Source organism: Piliocolobus tephrosceles, chromosome 1 (genome assembly GCF_002776525.5).
Source record: "Piliocolobus tephrosceles isolate RC106 chromosome 1, ASM277652v3, whole genome shotgun sequence".
Classification (NCBI taxonomy): Eukaryota; Metazoa; Chordata; class Mammalia; order Primates; family Cercopithecidae; genus Piliocolobus; species Piliocolobus tephrosceles.
Window position 1 is genome coordinate 135,717,735 of NC_045434.1, and position 21,247 is coordinate 135,738,981.

At 38.4% G+C, this 21,247-nt stretch overlaps 1 protein-coding gene across 1 annotated transcript in view; it reads right to left on the reverse strand.

The window, feature by feature from the left end:
* Positions 1-1,929: 1,929 nt before the first annotated feature.
* LOC111539479 (calcium-activated chloride channel regulator 2) overlaps positions 1,930-21,247 on the reverse strand; it is a 31,406-nt gene continuing 12,088 nt past the window's right edge. Inside the window, exons 7-14 of the mRNA XM_023207315.3 lie at positions 18,505-18,735; positions 17,284-17,461; positions 16,256-16,362; positions 13,784-14,008; positions 10,941-11,211; positions 7,757-7,927; positions 4,912-5,145; positions 1,930-3,405 (exon numbers count right to left, since the gene is read on the reverse strand). Coding sequence (XP_023063083.1) covers positions 2,963-3,405; positions 4,912-5,145; positions 7,757-7,927; positions 10,941-11,211; positions 13,784-14,008; positions 16,256-16,362; positions 17,284-17,461; positions 18,505-18,735 — 1,860 coding nt within the window. The 3' untranslated portion in view covers positions 1,930-2,962. The remainder of the gene's footprint in view (positions 3,406-4,911; positions 5,146-7,756; positions 7,928-10,940; positions 11,212-13,783; positions 14,009-16,255; positions 16,363-17,283; positions 17,462-18,504; positions 18,736-21,247) is intronic.

Sequence of the window (21,247 nt, forward strand, 5' to 3'; positions counted from 1 at the left end):
CCTCTTTGTGGTTGCTTCTTTTGGGATTTCCTTCCTCAATTTCCAACTATTCTGATACCCAGATAGCTTACTTCTGACTTGTCAACCTGGGAAGATGGCTGCTTTCGGCTTGAGCGCTATCCAGATGTTCTGAGCAAACTAGGGAGAGACTTTGGGGAAAAATTTGGTTAAATGTGGATCTCATCTCTATTTATTCTCCCCTTTTAAGGGTCATATCTCCTTCAGTTTCTACCTACTTTTGTCAGTGTCCATTGCTTCAAGAATTGTGTTCTACATTTTTTTTCCAGAATTATAATTATTATTTGTAAGAGGCTTAGTTTGATATGAGCAGCTTCACCACCAGTGTCACATTAAGTTTTAAATGTAAGCTATATCTAGGGGTTAACTCTTCTAAGAATAATTGCATTGTAATAAAAGATAAAGCATACACAACATTTTTTTTGGAAGACTTTCTGTTATTAACATGCAAGTACAAAGGTACCTTTAGGACAGTCGACGGTGTCCACATAAACAGTGACCTGCTCAGTGCATAGGCTGTATTAGCAGCTCTTAAAAATCCTCCATCCCTCACTTTTGTCTCTCTTCCATTGAGATTTAATCTTCCTCTACTATCCCTAAAAGAAGAGGGCAAAAAATGGGGGGATGTTCTCTTTACTTTCCAGAACAAATTTCTATCTACTACATAACAATGACTATTCTGGAATTTGAAAATAGTATCTGCCCATATTGCTTAATTCCATAGACTTCTCTTCCCTCTCTCAGATAACTATGCATCTGGCCCACAATCTTCCTCCTCTGGCAATCTTGGGTCAAATTGCTAATGATGTCACATGTATTGACATCATGGTATTCCACTAGTGACCAGTGAGCACATCATAGTTTTTCATTCTTTTTGGCCAAATGCCCTATTGTTTCTATTTTTGTTTTAATCAGGTATACAGAATCAACAGGGCATTTACTATGACTCTATTCTATTGATTGTTGGAATCTCTAAATCTGTGTTTTCCTACATTTACTATATCTTTCTTTTTGTTTAATATTTTCACTCCTTACAACCACTGAACAGTGTTTACCCTATGTACTTCATGAGATCACTCTTTCTACACTGTTATATTTGTTTGTTACTTTAATGTCATTAGAATCCCTTAATTTGCCTCTTACACTCACTGATTTCTGGACTTAAGTCCATATGTTCCATTCCTGTACCCACAAAATGGAAGACAAACAACAACAACATCAACAGCAAAACCCACCAGGTTTCTTTAAAGCTAGATCTGCTGTCCTGCGAACTTATCATGAAACAGTTAAATATCTCTAGGTAGAAACCCTGGCATCTGCCCACCCCTTCTTAAATAGGAGTAAAGGAGTAGTCTGAGAACCTGGCTCTTCCTTTGTATAGCTTTGCCATTAACAAGTATAAAACTTTGATTTTCCCAACCTTCCATTTTCCTGTCTGTAAAATGAGGAAAATATTCGAGAACTTGAAACCCACTACAATCTATCTCTGTGTTTCACTAGCCCAGTTTGAAACTAGAGAGAAGCAAATTCCATGCTAGCAAGTATAATAGCGATAGAGGGAGGAAGGACTGACTGCCAGCTAGGAATTGAGCTGCAAGGGTCTTGAAGCTTTCATCTGTGAAAATGCAGGCACTGTGAGACTTAGAAAGTAACAGGCCACACCCTGGATCAGTATAAACTACAAGGAGGTGGCCTGGGTAGAGAGAGTTGCTGGTTGTTTTTCTCCCTAGCACTGGTCTGAGTCTCTCATTTAGGGCTTCACACTGTCTCTTTCTTCCTGTCCCAATTCCCCACATTTCCCTCTCCATCACCCTAAAATATAATCTAATTTTTATTCTTAATTGGTCCTGGTTATAAAACTTAGATCTAGTCTACATTATTATGTATATTCTTCAATAAAGTTTTAAACTCTTTAATTAAAAAGGCAAATGATTTTATTGTTCGATAATCTTTTTAAAAAATAAGAGGAAGGAGTAAAACTAAAGAGGAAAGATGATTTTTATTTCCTTGTGAACTCTATTTCCCCCTTCCCCTGCCCTTGGTAAGTAACTCTTGATGGAGAAAGGATTCAAGACTCTTATTTAACCAAAAACCAGAGCCAGCTAATCATTTCCAAAGGTTGGTATCTCTCTGCTGACCTTTTCTTTGGTTGAAATTGAATAAAACTATATGTTCATATATGTATTAAAACAAACTCAGAATAACATCTTTTCTTCCTTAGTTAAGGCATTATAAGGGCTATAACTGTCATACAATAATACCCAAGGCAGTAACTTAGAAAGCTGCTTTGATGGGAGTAGAAACTTATAAACAAATAAATTCAATAGACCTTTTTTACAAAACTGGTATGAAGAGACAAGGGTAATACCCATTTTTTAAAGGTTACCTCTTACAGTGAAAAAAAGATCTCTGAGCACTAGCAGTGAGATTTCATCTGTAATATATGTAACAAAATAGCAAGAAGTAAAGAGCTTTGCAATAGGGGCTTCATATAGAAAATATAGCATGATCTTCAGTTGTAAATAAGCAACCTGTTCTGTGTAGATAAGGAGAAAAGAAAAATTAATCAAACTAACTAAATGATTGCTTCACATAGACAGTTATAATGCAGATCTACCCTCCTTTTCTCTACTTGGGGCTATTTTTCCACCTCAACAAAACAAACTTTTCTTGACACTGGTCCAACTTTACCCTTGCCTTTGCCTTTAAAGACATTACTTTAAAGAATAATTTTTATTATTTGTTCGTAGCCAAAGTCTAAGGGTTTTCTAATCTCCCCCCAAAAAGAATTGTTGGATCTACCATGTAAAAATCTTATCTGTATTGTACGAAAACTCAATGCATTTTAATACAGTTTTGATATTAATTTGACGTTGTTAGTATGTTTTTGTAGTCGAAGGCCATGGGTCTTATATCTAAGAAGGAAGACATTTTATATATTTGTTTATAATAATTTTGTTCCATTCTCTTTCTTATCTTCTCTCTTTTTCCTGTTTAAAGTATGATGTGTCACAACTATAATAAGGCAAATGATTCCTATCAAACCCATTGCTGTTAAAACTCCTTTCAATATAAGATAATCTCTGGCAGGTACAGGATCAGAATTGGGGGGAGTAAACAGAGATGCCTGGGCAATGTTAGATATAGCAGACTTTAAGGAGTTCCTATCCATTGCTCGTATTGCAACATAAATTCTGTGGCTTTCATGTGTTTCTCCATTTGGCTGATGTTCAGGTCCATTTGTGGAAATTTGAGGTGAGAACGTAAATATCTCCCTGATGCCAGCTTGCTGAGGATTTCGCTTTGATGTATTTACTAAAATAGCATTGTTAAAGTCATCTTGGATATTCTCTAGACTTTTACTCATTCTTATTTCATAGCTTGTAGCTGAAATTAAAAAACATAAATAGGAAAATTAAGTCACTTTGAGTATATTTTCTAGTTTATTAGAAATTACTAATGAGAACAGCAACAAAAAGTCAAAATATTTAGAAATAAACATAACGAGAAATATGAATACAAGCAAAACTGTAAAACACTACACAAGGACTCATTAAAACCTGAGGACTTTTTTTTCTGAAAAGCAAGATTCAACATAAAAGATGTTATTTTTTTCCTAAGTTATTTTGTAAATGTTATGTGATTTTTTTGTTGTTGTTGTTGTTTTTGTTTTGTTTTGTTTGAGATGGAGTCTCACTCTGTTGTCCAGGCTGGAGTGCAGGGGTGCCATCTCAGCTCACTGCAACCTCCTACTTCTGGGTTCAAGCAATTCTCCTACCTCAGCCTCCCAAGTAGCTGGGATTACAGGCATGCACCACCATGCCCGACTTGTTTTTGTATTTTTAGTAGAGACGGGGTTTCCCCATGTTGGCCAGGCTGGTCTCAAACTCCTGACCTCAGGTGATCTGTCCACCTCGGCCTCCCAAAGTGCTGGGATTTCAGGCGTGAGCCACTGTGCCCGGCCTGGTATGTGATTTTATTTAAAATCCTTCATTTCTGCTTTACTAGTCAAATTTATTGTAAATTCATATGGAAATTAAGCAATCAAATTGAACATATAAAGTCTAAAAATAGCAACGTGAAAAGACTAACTCTACCAGATATACAAATGCTATAATACCTCAATAATTAAAACGCTGTGGTACTTACTGATGCATGAATAGACACATCAAAAAATAGGCCAAAACACATTCAGAAGTTTAGTATATGATAAACGTGGAATTCAAATTAATGGGGGAAAAATAAAATTTCTGAATAAATGGTGTTGTGAAAATTGGGTAAAAAATTTGGAAAAAGACAATGGAGGTGGAAGCCTGAAAGTTAACATAAGCCTTAGAAAAGGGAAAGTAGAAAAAGGTACTCCGTCAGTGTTTGCCCAAGCAAGAATAAGAAAGCCCTGAATCAGGGGACTGGTCCCAGCCTTCCTAACAAAAATAATGGCCAGAAGTAGGAAACAAAAATGCACCAAGGTTTGCATGAGTTGCGCAAAAAATTCCCTGAAGCCTACTGATAAGTATATGAATAAATATTTACTACCCAACTTTCAGAAACAAATCACTTCCAGTACTGGGAAGCACATGCTCTGTAGTGCAGAGCCCATTTCTACTAAACAGATACCCACAACACATGGTGTTTATGCTCCTAGTCAAGATTTCTGAGTGATTAGTATCAGTGAGTTAGCCAGGGCCTCCTCACTCCGGGGGTAGGCAACACACTGTCCTTCTGGGACTCCAGGATTTAAAGCCTTATCAGCAACTCAGAGCTTTTCACAACAATCCTCTGTACCTTTTTCAGTTCTAAACCTCCAAAGCTATTTTCACTCAACTAGCCCCTGACCTAGTTATTAGAAATGCTGTCTTATGGAAAAATAGGTAATGAAATGAATAAACCTACCCTGGCCCTGATCAAAGTCTTCTCCGGGTGCTGTCCAAGATAGGGTCAATTCCTCTTCTACGTTTACAGCTTCCAGGTCAATAATTTTGCATGGTGGAAACACATCAGGGTGGGGGCCAGCTGGAACTCCCAGCACTGAAAAGGAGCCTCCTGAGCTGACTCGGCTAAAGCCCCATTTTTGCTCCTCCTCATTTCTGCCTACTGATTTCCTTGGAGCATTCATCTGAATATTACCTGAGACAAAAAAGAAAAAAAAAAAAAAAGGCAAAACGACAAATTACAAAGCTTCTGAATAGTTTGTTCTTGACACGGTGACACTTTCTTAAACCTTTTTTTATTTACTACATCTTTAGAATAACTGAGTATATTTGTACAATCCTTTGCTCACTAATTCATCCATTTATTCACTCAATAATATTTATTTTATTTTACTTTATTTTATTTTGAGACAGAGTCTTACTCTGCTGTCCAGGCTGGAGTGCAGTGGTATAATCTTGGCACACTGCAACCTCTGCCTCCCAGGCTCAAGCAATTCTCCTGCCTCAGCCTCCCAAGTAGCTTGTATTACAGGTGCCTGTCACCATGCCCGGCTAATTTTTGTATTTTTAGTAGAGATGGGGTTTCACCATGTTGGCCAGACTGGTCTTGAACTCCTGACCTTGTGATCTGCCCACCTTGGCCTCCCAAAGTGCTAGGATTACAGGCGTCAGCCACTGCGCCCAGCCTCAATAAATACTTATTGAGGGCATTTGTGCCAATAATTACAGACAAAACAGTATCCCTCATGGAATTTATAGTCATGTTAATCACATTAATAAACACATATTTACAAAGTATGATAAGTGTAAGAAGGAAGGAAGGCAGGATGCTATAAAAGAAAATAAAGTGGGTCTATAATTTAGAGTGGTATCAAGGAGGTAACATTGAAAGGCTTCCTAAAGGTTGAGTGGGAACTGACCAGGTAAAGAAGAGAGGGAAGAACATTCTAGGTAGAGTGAACAGCAAACCCCGAGGTAAAAAGAGGTTGCAAGTTAGAAAAGCTAAATTAAAAGCAAAGTGAATCATTTGAGATGAGGCAGGAGAGAAGTTTACACAGGACCTCATGGTCCAATGTGGTTTTAGATTTTAATGTTACATGCTGTAGGGAAGCAGGGAAGTGATAAAATTATATTTGCTTTCTAATAGAACACTCTGGCGCTTGGTGTAGAATGAATTAAAGCACAGCAAGCAACAAGGTGGCCACTTACCCATTCAACAGTCCAGATGAGAGAAGATAGCAGCTTGGGATGGGAAATGGCATGGAGAGGGGGGCAAGAAAGAGGCAGTTCAAGAGGTCTTCTGCAGAGGTCAGGCAAAAGCTGGTGATGGATATGAATATAGAATGGTGAAGAAGAGAAACCTGGTTTAAAATGAAAAAAAAAAAAAAAAATTCCAGGTTTCTAAAATGAGTAAGCTGGGAGGAGAAGCAGGCTAAGGAGAAAAAGACCAAAAATTAAATTACAAGGTTTGTGATTCCTGTAAAACATCTAATTCAAGATGTTAATGAGCCATGTAGATCTGGATTTTAAGCTTAAAAAAGAGATTTTAGCTAAATAATAATTTTAAAGTTATGAATTTGGAGGTTATACACAGATGGATGTTATTAAAGGCATACGAATTAATGAGATTAATAATAATTATTACTGTAATGATAAGTAGTATTTACTGAGTGCCTTCTATGTGCCAGGCACTTTTCTAAGGCCTTACATGTATCAGGTATTTAATTTTCCCAACATGGCTATGAAGAGGGCAATTATTACCCTTATTTTTTTAGATGATGAAACTGAGACACACAGAAGCTAAGTCACTTGCCCAAAGCCACACAGCCAGTAAATGGAGGAGCTGGGTTTCAAAGCCAGGCAATCTGGCTCCAGACGGGAAAGTAAAAAGGTTCAGACTCAGCCAACAGACTCAGCCTGGTAGAAAACGAGGAGCTGGAAAAAGAGCCTGATAAAAAATTCTGGAAAATGAGGTAATTAAGAGAGTGAGGTATCACAGAAACCAGAAAATGGCAAAAGAGGGATCAATTGGCTGTGTTTGATACTGGTGAGGTCAGAAAGAATGAGACTGAAAAGTAAACAAAAAGGATAGAGTCATGTTATGGAATAGTCCAAATGATTAGTTATAACTTTTTAAATACCTGAATAATATTTATAAAGAATCTGCATTTTTGGACATACAAATGCTTAGAAGTCTTTTTTGAGATTGTTTTCAAAGACTATAGCATGATATATTTCTGTTTGTCTATTATGCTTTAACCACTGCTTCCTATCAGGAACTATTATAATGGTGTTAAAAAGATAAGTATCTTCCATTTATTTTGCATTTTTTTCTTGAAGGAAAACAAAACATCTTCAGGAATCACTTAGTTGTCTGTAACATCCAAGTTCATATTATTTAGGAACTCATTTCCTGTGTGGACTGTTTGGGCTGTTGGCCTCTTTCTTTCAACTGCCAATAACTTTTTGCCTTTCTCTTGCCTAAACCTCTATAGAGGAAACACAGAAGCAGGAACTGAGAAATTAACTATTAGTAATTCTGATGAAACAAGAAAGAGGTCAACATAATGACTAAAATGAAGGTAGGTATAATCTGTGGACATTACCTATTGCCTTCCTGTTACTACTCCCCTACCGGGAATCACTGAGGACTGAAGAAACAGTCAACAAATTATGTATGGACTTAAGCATAAAGACTTTTGAAATTTTCTCTTTGTCTCACTCCCTGCCACCCCAGTACACACATACCCATCAGAGATATGTACATGAAATGATGTTACTCAAATAACAGTGCTAATGGTTCTTACCGTTTGCTGTGTAACCTGGTACATACATAGCATGACTCCCTGGAATAGAGTGGGCTAGTGTGCTTATGCTTGGAGAGTGATTGACATGCACTTTCAAGCTATATCTACCATTTACAGCAAAGGAGAAAAAATACCTCGAGTAAATTCCATCATTTTTTATAACATCAGCACCTGTATATATAAAAAACACAGTGTCAACACTTGTTATCATAGTAGATTACTAATATTTAAGTCATTAGAAATGAGATTTACTCCCCTTATTCTTTCTATATAAGGTATATGATCATGCTCTTATCTACTTTTTATATTCTCAGGTGATAAAAAATCCAATGGATCCATAATTGCTCCCTGTAATTTCTTACCTCAGAAAAATGATTTTCTAAAGGCGAATAAGTTGTACCATGCTAATAAAACATTTAATCATCACCTTTAACATTCTTGTTCTTATCACTGAAAATAATACCAGTTTTTTTAAGAAATCAAGCACATTCTTCAGGTTGCTTATAGTCATTGACCCTTTTGAGATGTTAAGAAAAGCTATTTTGTCCCTAGGAAATAAATATATATGCACACATACACATTTTCCTACAGTTTCAAGGGTTTATGAATGCCTTGAAGTCACTTGATTAAGGACCTTTAATAAATACAAATTTTGGTTGCTTATAAAATAGTGTGAAATTACTTAATTTCCTCGTTAGAGGGTATCTGGAACTGTTTTTCTAGATTCTAGGGGGCTTGATGACCTGGAGTTTGACAGAATTTGGTAGCATCTACTGTGCCTTGCTTCAGGGGGCATTCTGAAAGGTTAGCCAGTGATGTACTTCCTTCCTTTTGTGTTGATCTTCAGAGAGCAGTTCAACTCCAAGCCAAATTCATGACCCAGTGGCAGGAAGGCCGAGACCCCAGGGCAGCAAAGGGAAGTCCAGCTTAGCCCAAGTATAGATCACTTTTGCCATTCAAGTACAGGTGGTCAAACTGGGCAAGCAGCTTGTCCTCTATCCTAGAGCTCAATTCAGTTTTCATACCACACATACAGCACTGCACACCAGCAGTGTATCGTTGCTAAAGTGTCCCCACCATCTCCCTCTTCCCCACTGCAGAGGCAGGGCTCCTTAACATAAGAAAAACAGGAGTATATTTAAATGAAATAAGAAGTGCTAAACATTTTATTATCAAGGTAGATTTAGAATTCTTTTTTGTCTGTTGTAAGAAATCAAATCTTGACCATCCTGGCTAACACGGTGAAACCCCGTCTCTACTAAAAATACAAACAATTAGCCGGGCATGGTGGCGGGTGCCTGTAGTCCCAGCTACTCGGGAGGCTGAGGCAGGAGAATGGTGTGAACCCGGGAGGCGGAGCTTGCAGTGAGCTGAGATTGCGCCACTGCACTCCAGCCTGGGCAACAGAGCAAGACTCTGTCTCAAAAAAAAAAAAAAAAAAAAAAAAAAAATCAAATCTTGGTATTTAGTGGTTTAATGATTAATAAGGTTTATCTTTGTTGAGAAATTACAAAGAAAAATCTCTCCATATTAAAGTCACCACTGCCACCTCTTTTAATCACTGAGGCAGAAAGAAATGGGGAAAGAACATTGGCTTGGGAGACAGAGGAATTGGTTTGAAGGCCTGCATCTGTCACTTAGTAGCTATGAGGCTTCATATCTCTGAGCCTCAGTTTTCTCATCTATAAAATGGAGATAACTTATCTTGCAGGGTTGTTGTGATGATTATTTGCGAATATGCATGAAAAAGTACATTTTAAATCATTTCAGAGGTATAAGTTTTATTATAGTTCATTTACTGAGCAGATAAATACTGCTTCCATTATAAAAGTAAGTATTAAAAAACTATGTACATACATGTTAAGTATTGATTGGAGGGGAAACAATTTACATTTTGATGCCTGAGCAGTATTTTTTATTGTTTCTTTTTTTAGGGTATACATTTAGATAGCAAACAAATAAAATAGTTCCAGGGAATAATATAAAAGCCTATTGAGCTGAATCAGATGATTTTCCCTAGGAGAGTAGGCTCTGTTCTCCAGGCCAGCCCACAGGGTGGGGCAAGAGAGAAACATTCTGCAAAAGTGCTTTTTTGGACCATAAACAAAAATGGAAAGGTATAACCATGGATAAGCCATCAGAGCATGAGAAGTTCATTTGGATCCAATTCAATAGGCAAAACAAGAAGACTTCTCTGGTATCCCCCTGAGGTGGACTTGAACAAAAACCCTTTGAATGAACTTTTGTTTTCCTGCACATCATACATGATTGCCATGGCAAGATACTAATGGGCTACCGAACTTAAGACTCTTGAAAAAAGATTAACTTTGAAACAACAGGGCAAAAGAATATAATTTTGTTAGTAGATCAAACACTTCGGGCTGCCAACAGAGGCAGGTCTACTGCCATTCTAAGAATATAGTTTAGGAAAATAACCAAATAGGAAAGATGGAACAACAAAGGAATTTGTTTTTCAAAGGAGCCCAAGTGCTGCTGTTTACCTGGCTGGATGCTGTACCATCTATAATGTATGATGACCAGACTCTGAACACTGTATGTGCAAAATGAGAGATTTTGTCTATTCTGATTCCTCTAGGCTTGCAGGCTGGGTCTTCTTGGGACCAAATCACATATGTAAAAGGCAGTGGCTATGCTAGAAATGAGCTGTGCCCTCTCATCAACCCAGCCTCTTGGGTCTAGGGTCATCTTATAGGTCACAAGTTCAGTTTCCAATTTTTTCTTCACATCTGGGGTCCAAAGAGAAAAAGTGGGTTCGCTGTCACTGCACCTCCCTTCTGATTTTCATTTCCTACTTTAACAGTCCAGTCTGATTACTTCAGTGAATAATAAAGCTGGTGACTCTTAGAGGAATATAAGTATGTCATAAGGACATAGAAGCCTGTTCCCATATGACCTCATCAAATGGAAGCCAGGACCAAAGTGTCCAGCGGCTGCCTCCCACCCTTTGCTCAAACATAGACACTATGAGGAGCCTCACGAGGACTCTCTTTTTCCATGCTAACATGGAAATATCAGTGATTCTATGAGAATTTGAGAATATTGTAAGATTAAGAAAAATTACTGAACTGAAGGAATCTTACAGATAAGCTTAATATTGATACTACCACATCATATCACAAGAGCTGTTGAGAACATGATAAAATGTCAAGACATTCCTTGTTACCTGCTCCATCATCGAGAAGTCTCAGTGTAACAGGATCTCCAGTCTCTGGCTCAACTGTGGCAGTGACAGTGGCATTAAGAATGGGATAGAATCCCTGTCTCACATTGGCATAAATCATCACGGGCTGGGGAAAATGGAGGCTGTCTCTTTCCACAAAGGCTTCCACAGTGGCTGGGGGCACAGCTAAGTTGGAGGCACGAGAGGTCACTGCCACTTTCAGGGCTTGCAGAGAATGGTGGGTATTGTTCACTGTGTAAGTCCAGTGCCCAGGCTGTAAAACAAGTCTTATTGTTTTGGAAAGTGTGAAAAAAAATCAACCCTAATTCGAAAGCATACATCTAAGCTGCTGGAGAATTTTGCTCTTGTTTTGTTGATGTTACACTTTTAAAAATACTACAAAAAGATGCCAGGAAAAGTAGCATTGGTTAAGGGACGAACAAATTCATATTTACATGGCTTTCATAGCATAAGTCACCTTTCTTTCTAGGTGATTCTTTAGGAATTACACCTCAGATTTATTTGGAGTGAGGGAGGATACATCTTGATTCCCATTTTTAGAACATAACAATAATAGTGTCCAGCTTCAAAGTACTTTACAGATATTAATCTGAGCCCCTTCCCCAAAAAGGAGTTTAAATGTTTTTCATTTCTTTTCATAACTGAGAAAATTACATCAAATTAAGTGGACCACTATAATTTATGTGGATACTGTGGACTAAAAAGGCAACAATATCCTTCTTTCACTCCACTTCCCACAAAACTCCACACTCAGAAATCTCAATCAGCAAAAAACACATACACTCTTAGGGACCAAGAAAAGGACCTACTATTTTTAATAGGTCAGGATTATACAATATCTAATTTGAGTAATTTATAGAAATACTGTTAAACACCACTTTTGCCTATCTGCCTGGGAAAAACCGACAAAAGAAAATCTGAAAGTAAAAGACTAAAATTATAATATAGAAGAAATTCATCCTTTTGATTAAGCTATACTTTATATTGCTTTTTCCTGACTTCTGCTGCTGCTCCTTATCAAACCCCCAGAGGTAACAAGAGAAACACAACAAAGCAGAAGGAAGAACAGAAAAGCAAGGGGTTGTAGTGTAACTCAGGGTGGAGAATTAAGATGCACCACACCTTAGCCATCTTTCTTCATTGGGATTCATGAGCTTTACCATTTTCCATTAAGTCATGTTTCAAGCACCATGTTTTTTGTTTGTTTGTTTGAATCATAACATTAGTGACAGATGGATGGCAGGAACTTCCACATCAAAAAGTTATCTGAGCGCAATAAATGTTTCGATACAGGACATCTAATCCAGACCGAGAGTTCAGGCAAGGGGAGCAAGAAGTAGGTAAAGTTGTCCCTGGCCCTTATACACAGGTGTGAAAAGAATATGATGAATTTGGAGAAAATTTCAATAGGAGCAGAGCATCGAAGAAGTTAAGAGAGGAGCTTGGGTAGAAGCCAAAACATGAAGCGTCTGGTATGTAAGAGTTAACACTTGGATTTTATTCTGAAACCACCAACGAGGTTTTGAACAAGAGACACACTAATTTGTGCTTCAGAAGGATCGCTTTGACAGAGGTAAAGAATGGACTGGAGGATGGCAGTTTAGAGTCAAAGAGGCTAGTTAAGGGGCTGTCAAGAGGGTAGCAGGCATGGTGGCTCACACCTGCAATCCCAGCACTTTAGGAGGCAGAGGCAGGCAGATCGCTTGATGTCAGGAATTTGAGACTAGCCTGGCCAATATGGTGAAACCTCATCTCTACCAAAAAATGCAAAAACTAGCCAGGCATGGTGGCAAGTGCCTGTAGTCCCAGCTACTCGGGAGGCTGAGGCAGGAGAATCGCTTGAACCTGGGAGGTGAAGGTTGCAGTAAGCTGAAATTGTGCCACTGCACTCCAGCCTGGGTGACAGAACAAGACTCTGTCTCAACAACAACAACAACAACAACAACAATAACAACAACAGTGGTGAGTGGGGCAGCAAGTGAGGAGGCACTGAATTCAGGCAGTGCAAGAGTGAATCTGATCAACTTACAATTCTCCTTAGAACCATTAGTGGTTTCCTTTCATTTCAGGATTCAAGCCCCTGTTCACTTTACTGTTGTGCAAAGCTCTTGCTAATACAGCTCCTGTTTATCTGTCTAGCCTCACTACTCCCCTCTCCTTCCTTTGCCTACATCCCTACCTTATCGACTACCCTACCCTATTGAACTACTCTAGTTCTATGAAGTCATGTTCTTTTTATCTGAGTCTTTCCATGTGCTGTTTCCTTTGCCCAGAATGTCATACCCACTTCTGGCCCCGTTATTTCTTATATTTCCATTTTGATGTCTTTGCTTCCAGGAAGCATTCTTCCTCCCACCCTCTTGTGTGTTCTGATAGTATCCTGTTTATACTCTTACCATGACATTTTATTGCAAAGTACCTGGAACAAGACCCAGCACACCCAGTAGATGCTAAAAACCATATGCATTGCATGTATTCATATTATAAATTCTAAGTAGAGATTTTTTCTAAGCATATAGAAAAGTGTGTTTATATGGATTATGTAAAGAAACATGTAGGCTAGAAAAAAATTTAATTGTAATACTAGTGGAAATACTAATTTTCAGTGTTGAAGTATTTGATATCTAATATTTAAAACTGAGAATATACTTTAGTTATTCCTCTTAAATTTTTAAATATTCACAAAATGGCCTCATAAATTTAAAGTAAACTTTGGATATATTAAAACAAGATTTTCTTTACACAATACATTTAATCATGTGATTCAACTGAAAATCACAAACTTGGCAGAATGTTGTCCTTAGGAACAAGCTCATAACACCTACCTTAGCTGTTCCTGGAATCCAAAGACTAGCTGTCCGAAAAGTTAGATTGGTGATAAAATTATTTGTGTAGTATTTTCTTCCATCAGGATCAAATAACATAATCTCAGGAGGACCACTGGTCTGCCACGTAACTAGAAAGATAGTGTCATTGCCGACAGTGTTATCCACAGTCACCATGTTTTTCAATTGATGGTGAGGTTTAACATTTTCACCTGTGCTTTCAAGCTGTTAAAGAGAAGATATATATTAGAGTTTCTGGTGTATGCATAATCATTCCATCTTTTTCTTTTATAACAAACAACAATGAATTGGAAAAAATAAAAATAATTTAATTCTGACAGGTACTATAGTTATACATCATTTTTCATATAAAAATACTTTGCAAAGCAAAATATTGCATGTTATTTAAGTACAGTAGGTATAAAACATTTTTTTGTAGTTAATGGAAGTGTCATTTCATTATTCTTTAGTAAGAGCTTTTAGTTGTCCTCATATTATCTCTTATCCAAACCAACATTGGCCTCAGATCAGGAATTATAATAAGTTAGCTTTTAAAAAGTTTCATTTGTGAATATGCTTAAATTTTATTAATTTGTATATAATTTGTCCAGATCCTTTTACATATTTTGATAAGAAATACAAACTTGGGTTTTGGCTTGGTTTTGCCACATTAAAAATTTATTTAGGCTGGTCATGGTGGCTCATTTCTGTAATCCCAGCACTTTGGGAGGCTAAGGTAGGTGGATTGCCTGAGGTCAGGAGTTTGAGACCAGTCTGGCCAACACGGTGAAACCCTGTCTCTACTAAAAATACAAAAGAATTAGCCGGGTATGGTGGCGTGTGCCTGTAATCCCAGCTACTTGGGAGGCTGAGGCAGGGGAATTGCTTGAAGCAAGGAGGTGGAGGTTGCAATGAGCTGAGATCATGCCACTGCACTCCAGCCTGGGCGACAGAGTGAGACTCCATCTCAAACAAACCAAAAAAAGTTATTTAGCCATTCACAATAAGCCATGTGTTTGCACATGCATGTGTAACATGTACAGAGTACAAACGTTTGCCTGGCACTGTGCTAAAGGCTTCACAATCTTACTTGATCCTTATAAAAATCCTCTGTGATAAATACTATTGTTATCCACATTTCAGAGATGAGAAGAGTAGGCTTGGAGAAGTAATTTGCCGATGTCACATAGCAAGGAGGTGGAACTGTGATAAAACCCAGTGGTCCTGACACCAGAGCCCCTGCATTTAATCACTATGTATTTCCAGTGGCTACAAGTCTCTAAATAACTTTGAAAATTTACATTTATTAAACAAACACATTAGTAAAATTGCTGAAACCTGCAAAGCATGTAAAATTATATTGGTGGATAACAGCAAAGGCATTGTGAATTGTTTGTTCAAGTCAATTCAAGAAATATTTATGGATTGCTGACTTCTGTGCCACATGCTATGCTGGGCCCTGGGCTGTTGAAGGGGATTTACATGTAGTTCCCACCTCAGGCCAGTGGGGCTAATGACTCCAACAGCTTTTAGGGAGGGGGACAAGTTTGGGAATGTTAAGGCTAATTTGATCCCATACGATAATATTTTGTTAAATTTGTTTTTTACTTTTTAAAACAATTGTTTTTATTCCATATTATCGAAGAGGAAGTCACAGGGCATAAAGATTGAGCATTATCAGAAGAATCAATTATAGCCTAATCTGTACTAGATATTGTCATTTGTAATTCACATTTTTACTTTTTATTATGGAATTGTGGTTATTGCCTTCACTGTGTAAATATAATCTTCATGTTAAATATTTCCTAACAAGAATTGACAGGCTGCATTGGTCACATCAAGCCATTAACTTGGCAGGTACACTTGCCATCTGTGAGGAAACTATAGATGAAATTTTGTTCAAAACATTATTCAGTTATGTCCAAAATATCTTTAAAGTACTTTGGAAAGAAAAAAAAAATGGCCCTATAAAAAATAACTTAACTAGAGGAAGCTTTGGTGAGCAAAATCATGTAAGTTGTGGTAGTCAAAGAGATATTTAGATATTTGTGATAGTTAGAATAGTTGATACCCCTTATACAAGGAAGAGCTTCAAAGACGTTGAAGAAGCAAAAATAAGATGAATTCTGATTGATGGAAAGTTACTACGACACTAAAACTAAATTCACAGTTCCCTATTTATCTTCTGCACTTTGCCTCTGCCACACCCCCATCTGCACTTTGAGCCACAAGGAAGGAGCAAGCTCCACTCGTAGACTTTGAAAAGCTGAGGTGGCAATGGTGGTAAATGGCTCCTAGGGCTGAAAGCCTGGCTCTGGTGATGCCAAGCAGCCTTTTAAAAGCCTTTCATACACAGGCTGTTACATATTCAAGTAAGGTTAATGAAGCAAGTAGCACAATTTTGTCAATTTCCTTGTTTCCTTCTCCCTTCCCACTCCCCACCTGGAAATATAACATTGAGAAAATTCTGACCTGAATACGTTGCTGGAAAACGTCTCCAGTTCCAGAGGAAATTCTACTGAAAGCATCAATCATGTTATTGGAGTTTGATATATCTGGAACAAAGAACTTTAAACCTCCTGAAATACATGATAGGGATGTTCACTATTAAAATGGGTAAAATAAAACAAAAATAAAAATGTTAGGCCTTTTCCAACAAACTTTCTTGGATTAAAGTAATTTTAAGATAATTTAGGTTCATCGCTATTTACATCCATATGTTTACATTTATATTCTGAAAACTTTGCTTTTAAAGATAATTCAATAGAACCTTTCAGTTGTCAAATCAGCATGCCCATTTTTTATTGAATAAGGAATATAAGAGAAAATTATTCTGTGCCTCATTTAGTATAAAAAGATATGTATCTTAAAACACTGTGTGTCACTATTATAGAAGGTAGTGCATTTAATCTTTTTTCTGTTTTGAGATGGGGTCTCGCTCTGTCACCCAGGCTGGAGTACAGTAGTGCAATCTCAGGTCACTGCAACCTCTGCCTCCTGAGTTCTCGTGATTCTCCTGCCTCAGACTTCCGAGTAGGTGGGATTATAGGCACCTGCCACCATGCTTGGCTAATTTTTGTATTTTTAGTAGAAGTGGGGTTTTACCATCTTGGCCATACTGGTCTCAAACTCCTGACCTCAAGTGATCTGCCCACCTCAGCCTCCCAAAGTGCTGGGATTACAGGTGTTAGCCACCGTGCCTGGCCACAAAGCATCTAATCTTAAACATATGTTTTAGCTCCATGATTATGCATGTTCAGACTGGCTTAACACAGAATTATAAAATATTATTTTTTAGATGTATAGAATTAGAACCTTTAGGGAAAATGTCAAAAAAAAAATCAACAAAATGTTGACAGATTTTAGCAATATGTGTGTGTGTGTTTTAAAAACAGTTTCTATATTTTCAATTAAGCCATATAATGAGTTTCATAGTTGTGTCTTGGATATTCAAGTTAAAGGGAAATGCTCCAAAAGGTATGTTTTTAAAAGTTTATTACCTGTAAGACGTGATAATTCCTCCAGATTTGGGGCTGCAGATGAACCCAGGGCAATGGAGTGAATTGTTGCACCACTGCTGAGCACAGTGGGTAAGCAATTGCCAATAAGCTTATCGTCTCCACTGGTCACTAATACCATCACAGTGCCATAAGCTTTTCCATTCAGTTTTTCAACCACCTGAACATACAGAATTAGTCATTTGGAAGGAAGTGTAGTTCAAATTGTTTTATTGAGCAAAAGAATTCTCTGTCATCCAAATTCCCACTGTAGCTCCTCCACCCCACGCCCATCCCCACTCAAGTTTTACCTCAGCCCATCACAGCACTTGTCACCCTACATTCCACTGCCAGTGTGCTTGTGAGCAAGGACTTTTCCTGCTTGAGTCATCAAGATGTCCCCATAGTTTAGAACTGTATCATAGAGGATATGGAATACATCATAGTGTGAGAGGCTTGCCTCTGAGATCCAGCAAGTGACCAATAAGAGGGCCTAGAGCAATGGTCCTCAGTCTTGGCTACACGTTAGAATCAGATGGGGAGACTTAAACAATTTTAATGGTCAGGTCACATCCCAGATCAATTAAATCAGAATCTCTGGGGGTGAGACTCACGCATTAGTATTTTTTTAATCCCCAGGTGATTTCAATAGATAGCCAAGGTTTAGACTATGGGCAGCAACAGCCATAGGCTGATGTGTCTTGTTTGCTATCAGATAAGCATCCCAGATGCTGAATTCAAACTTGTGTTGATTTAAATAAACTCTGTCATTTCTGAAACACAATTCTGGCCTTAATTGGTTCTGATATGCTTGAAGTCTAGAATGACTACAGACAGAAGCCAGACATGCTAATTTTGACAAGAAAATTGAAAGGTAAAAATGGCCACAGCCGAGACAGTCCCAGAATGGCTAGGAACAGTTTAGAAAATGCCCAGATGTTGTTTAGGTCCTCTAGTCTTGTCCATTGTATTCATTTATTTGCTCATTCTGTCAACAAGCATTTATTAAGCAACTATTGTATGCTATGTACTTTGCTAGGCACAAGGAGTACAATGGTGAATAAGGCACGGCTCCTGACTTTAAAGATAATCCATCATTACTTTCATAGTTGAGGCGGTTATGACCACCCTGTAACAGACTGCCCCCCATCAGAGGAAACTTCGTATACCAAATGAGGGAAAGGAAAATGATGGTGATCCAAGGCTTAGGATGCTCTACTGTACCTCAAATCCTTTCTTAAGCCCTGAACAAATGCTGACTTCTGTTTTAGCTGATACAGTGGTGGGCAGATATGAAACCAGCAACTTTCGATCATCATTGCTGTTAATTTGATGTAGCTGAGCTCTGATCTCTCCTTTGCTATCGAAACTGGCAATGCCCACGAAGGTATGAATTTCAACAATCTGCATCAAATAAAATTCTGCGGCTTGTTGTAGTTGAAGGAGTCTGTCAGCCTATGTCCCAAAAAGGAAAAAAGAAAATGGCAACATTTGGTTGGTAGACAAAAGTATGATGAAGTAACTCAATTAGCAAACATCTCTGCTAATTCTTTAGAGATGTTGTATCATAATCTTTTGAGCTTTAAAGAGTAACATAATATTAGAATATTGTTTGATTAATTGCAGGCTCAGAAATGCACACTTTCAGGGAAGAGGGAGTGGCTTGGGGCTCTGCCCCAACAAGATGTTCGTAATTTACCACTCTCTGTTTCTCATCGTCCCCACTATTTCACTCCAACCCAGAATTCAAAGATCCATGAACCCAGCTGAGACAAGATTTGTAACTGCTGTTTTAAAAATGCAGTCCAGGTAAAAGGAAACATTGCAAAGAGACCTTTGCTAGAGAGGAGTGGCAGTCAGAGGATCCATGATCTGCCCCAGCACTACCCTCTGCTATTGTGGTCACCTTAGGCTGGGTACTTCATCTGTAGGGTGAGGACGATAGCTTTCTTGTTTATTAAATTAGAACTGCTGTGAGGATCAAGTGAGATACATAAATGGCAGTACAGTTAAACCACGAAGGGCTAACCAGGTTTAAAGTAATATTAGTGACCAATTTTGGGCAGGTGATGCTATTGATTAATTCACTAGGGTCACTTGTTTTGAAAGCTCTGGGAAAAGAGAGGAGCAGCAAGCTAAGCTTCAATGACCACCCACTCAGGGATGACCCTGATCTCTATCTCCAACTCAGGCATCTTCCTGGGTGGATCTAGACCTGAATTTCACACTTCTTAGGACACAGGTTTCTGGCTTAACTAGTTGGGAGTGATGATTTGACGACCATGAAGATGGCAGCTCTACACTTTGAATTCAAACTGTTTCTCTTACAATACTGGGAAGTAAGTTGTAAAGGGGGTAAAACAAGGTCTTAGAACTCTGCCTTCAACTTTTGCTAATTATGTGATCATAGTAAAATTACTTTTTTTTTTTTTTTTTTTTAGCTTCAGTTTTCTCATCTGCGAAATGTATACTGAGTAAGCACTCACAATAGAATAGCTATTGCCATCTTCATGGCCATCAGGTCATCAACTTCGAATCTTGATCTCTACTCCCAGCTAGCTAAGCCAGCAACTCAGGACTCTCTTACCATTTCTGTTACCGGCCTCCATATTCTTGAACAGGTCCCATCGACTCAATATCTTAAATTTCTCTCAAATCCACACCTATGTCTCTATCCCATTCGCCACCTCTCAGACCCATCCAGTGTCATACAAATGAATGCCCTTCCCTTGAACAAATCCTTCTTATTTTGCCTCTTGGTCACTGCACACACTTTTCCCTTCCCACAAATGTTCTCTTTTCTTCTGTTTCCTTACATCACCCAACCTAGGAAGCACCTAGTTGAATCCTTCAAGATTCAACTCCAAGTTGATTCTCTCAGTGAAATCTTCCTTGACCACTTTCTGCTACAGCACCAGGTGCTGTCTCTTCAGTGCTCACAGAGTAACTCACATCTCTGTGGAGCCTGGTCACATTGTGTTGTATCTATTCACATGTGTGTGCCCTGTGTCCCTCATTAGCTGTAAGCATTTCAAAGCAGAGATTCTGTTCCTGTCATCTCCAATCCCTCAGGCCAGCGCAGCGTAGGCACCTGATAAACGAATGAATGGCAATAATGGTTCAATGACTGTTGTTGGCAGGAAAAGGGAGGAAAGTTTGGTTTGCCATGAGTTTGTTACTTTGGGCTTATTTCTCTTCTACATATTTCCGGTCTACTCTCAAGTACCATCATCTTTCCTCTTCACTCCATCCATTCTTGCTCAATACAGGCAGATAGCCAATATAAATTACTCTGAGACCATATTTAAGAAAAGCATGCCACCAGGCACGGTGGCTCACGCCTGTAATCTCAGCACTTTGGGAGGCCAAGGCAGCAGATCACTTGAGGTCGGGAGTTTGAGACCAGCCTGACCAACCATGGAGAAACCCCGTCTCTACTAAAAATACAGAATTAGCCAGGCATGGTGGCACATGCCTGTAATCCCAGCTACTAGGGAAGCTGAGGCAGAAGAATCGCTTGAATCTGGAAGGCGGAGGTTGCATTGAGCTGAGATCGTGCCATTGTACTCCAGTCTGGGCAATAAGAGCAAAACTCCGTCTCAAACAAACAAACAAACCAAAAACATGCCCTAGTTAACTGCAGGTAGGCAACATAGCAAAATTATTCAAATGCTGGCTATATTAGTGGAGTTTTCAGTTTTTCAGATATCAGCCAAAAAGGCAAGTGTTCCAGGACTATTGATCCACAGAGCACGAGGGGATAAATTCTCTCCTTGGACAAGTTACTGTTAAAATAAACAGCTACCACTTATTATTTATTTTGAACTAAAAATATCATATTATCTCATTTACTCCCCCCTCAATAACCCTATGAAGTAGACGGTGGTATGCTGGTAAATGTTTAATAACAGTTTTCTGATGAAGAATAAAAGAAAGGAAGGGAAAAAGGGAGGGAGAGAGGAAGGTA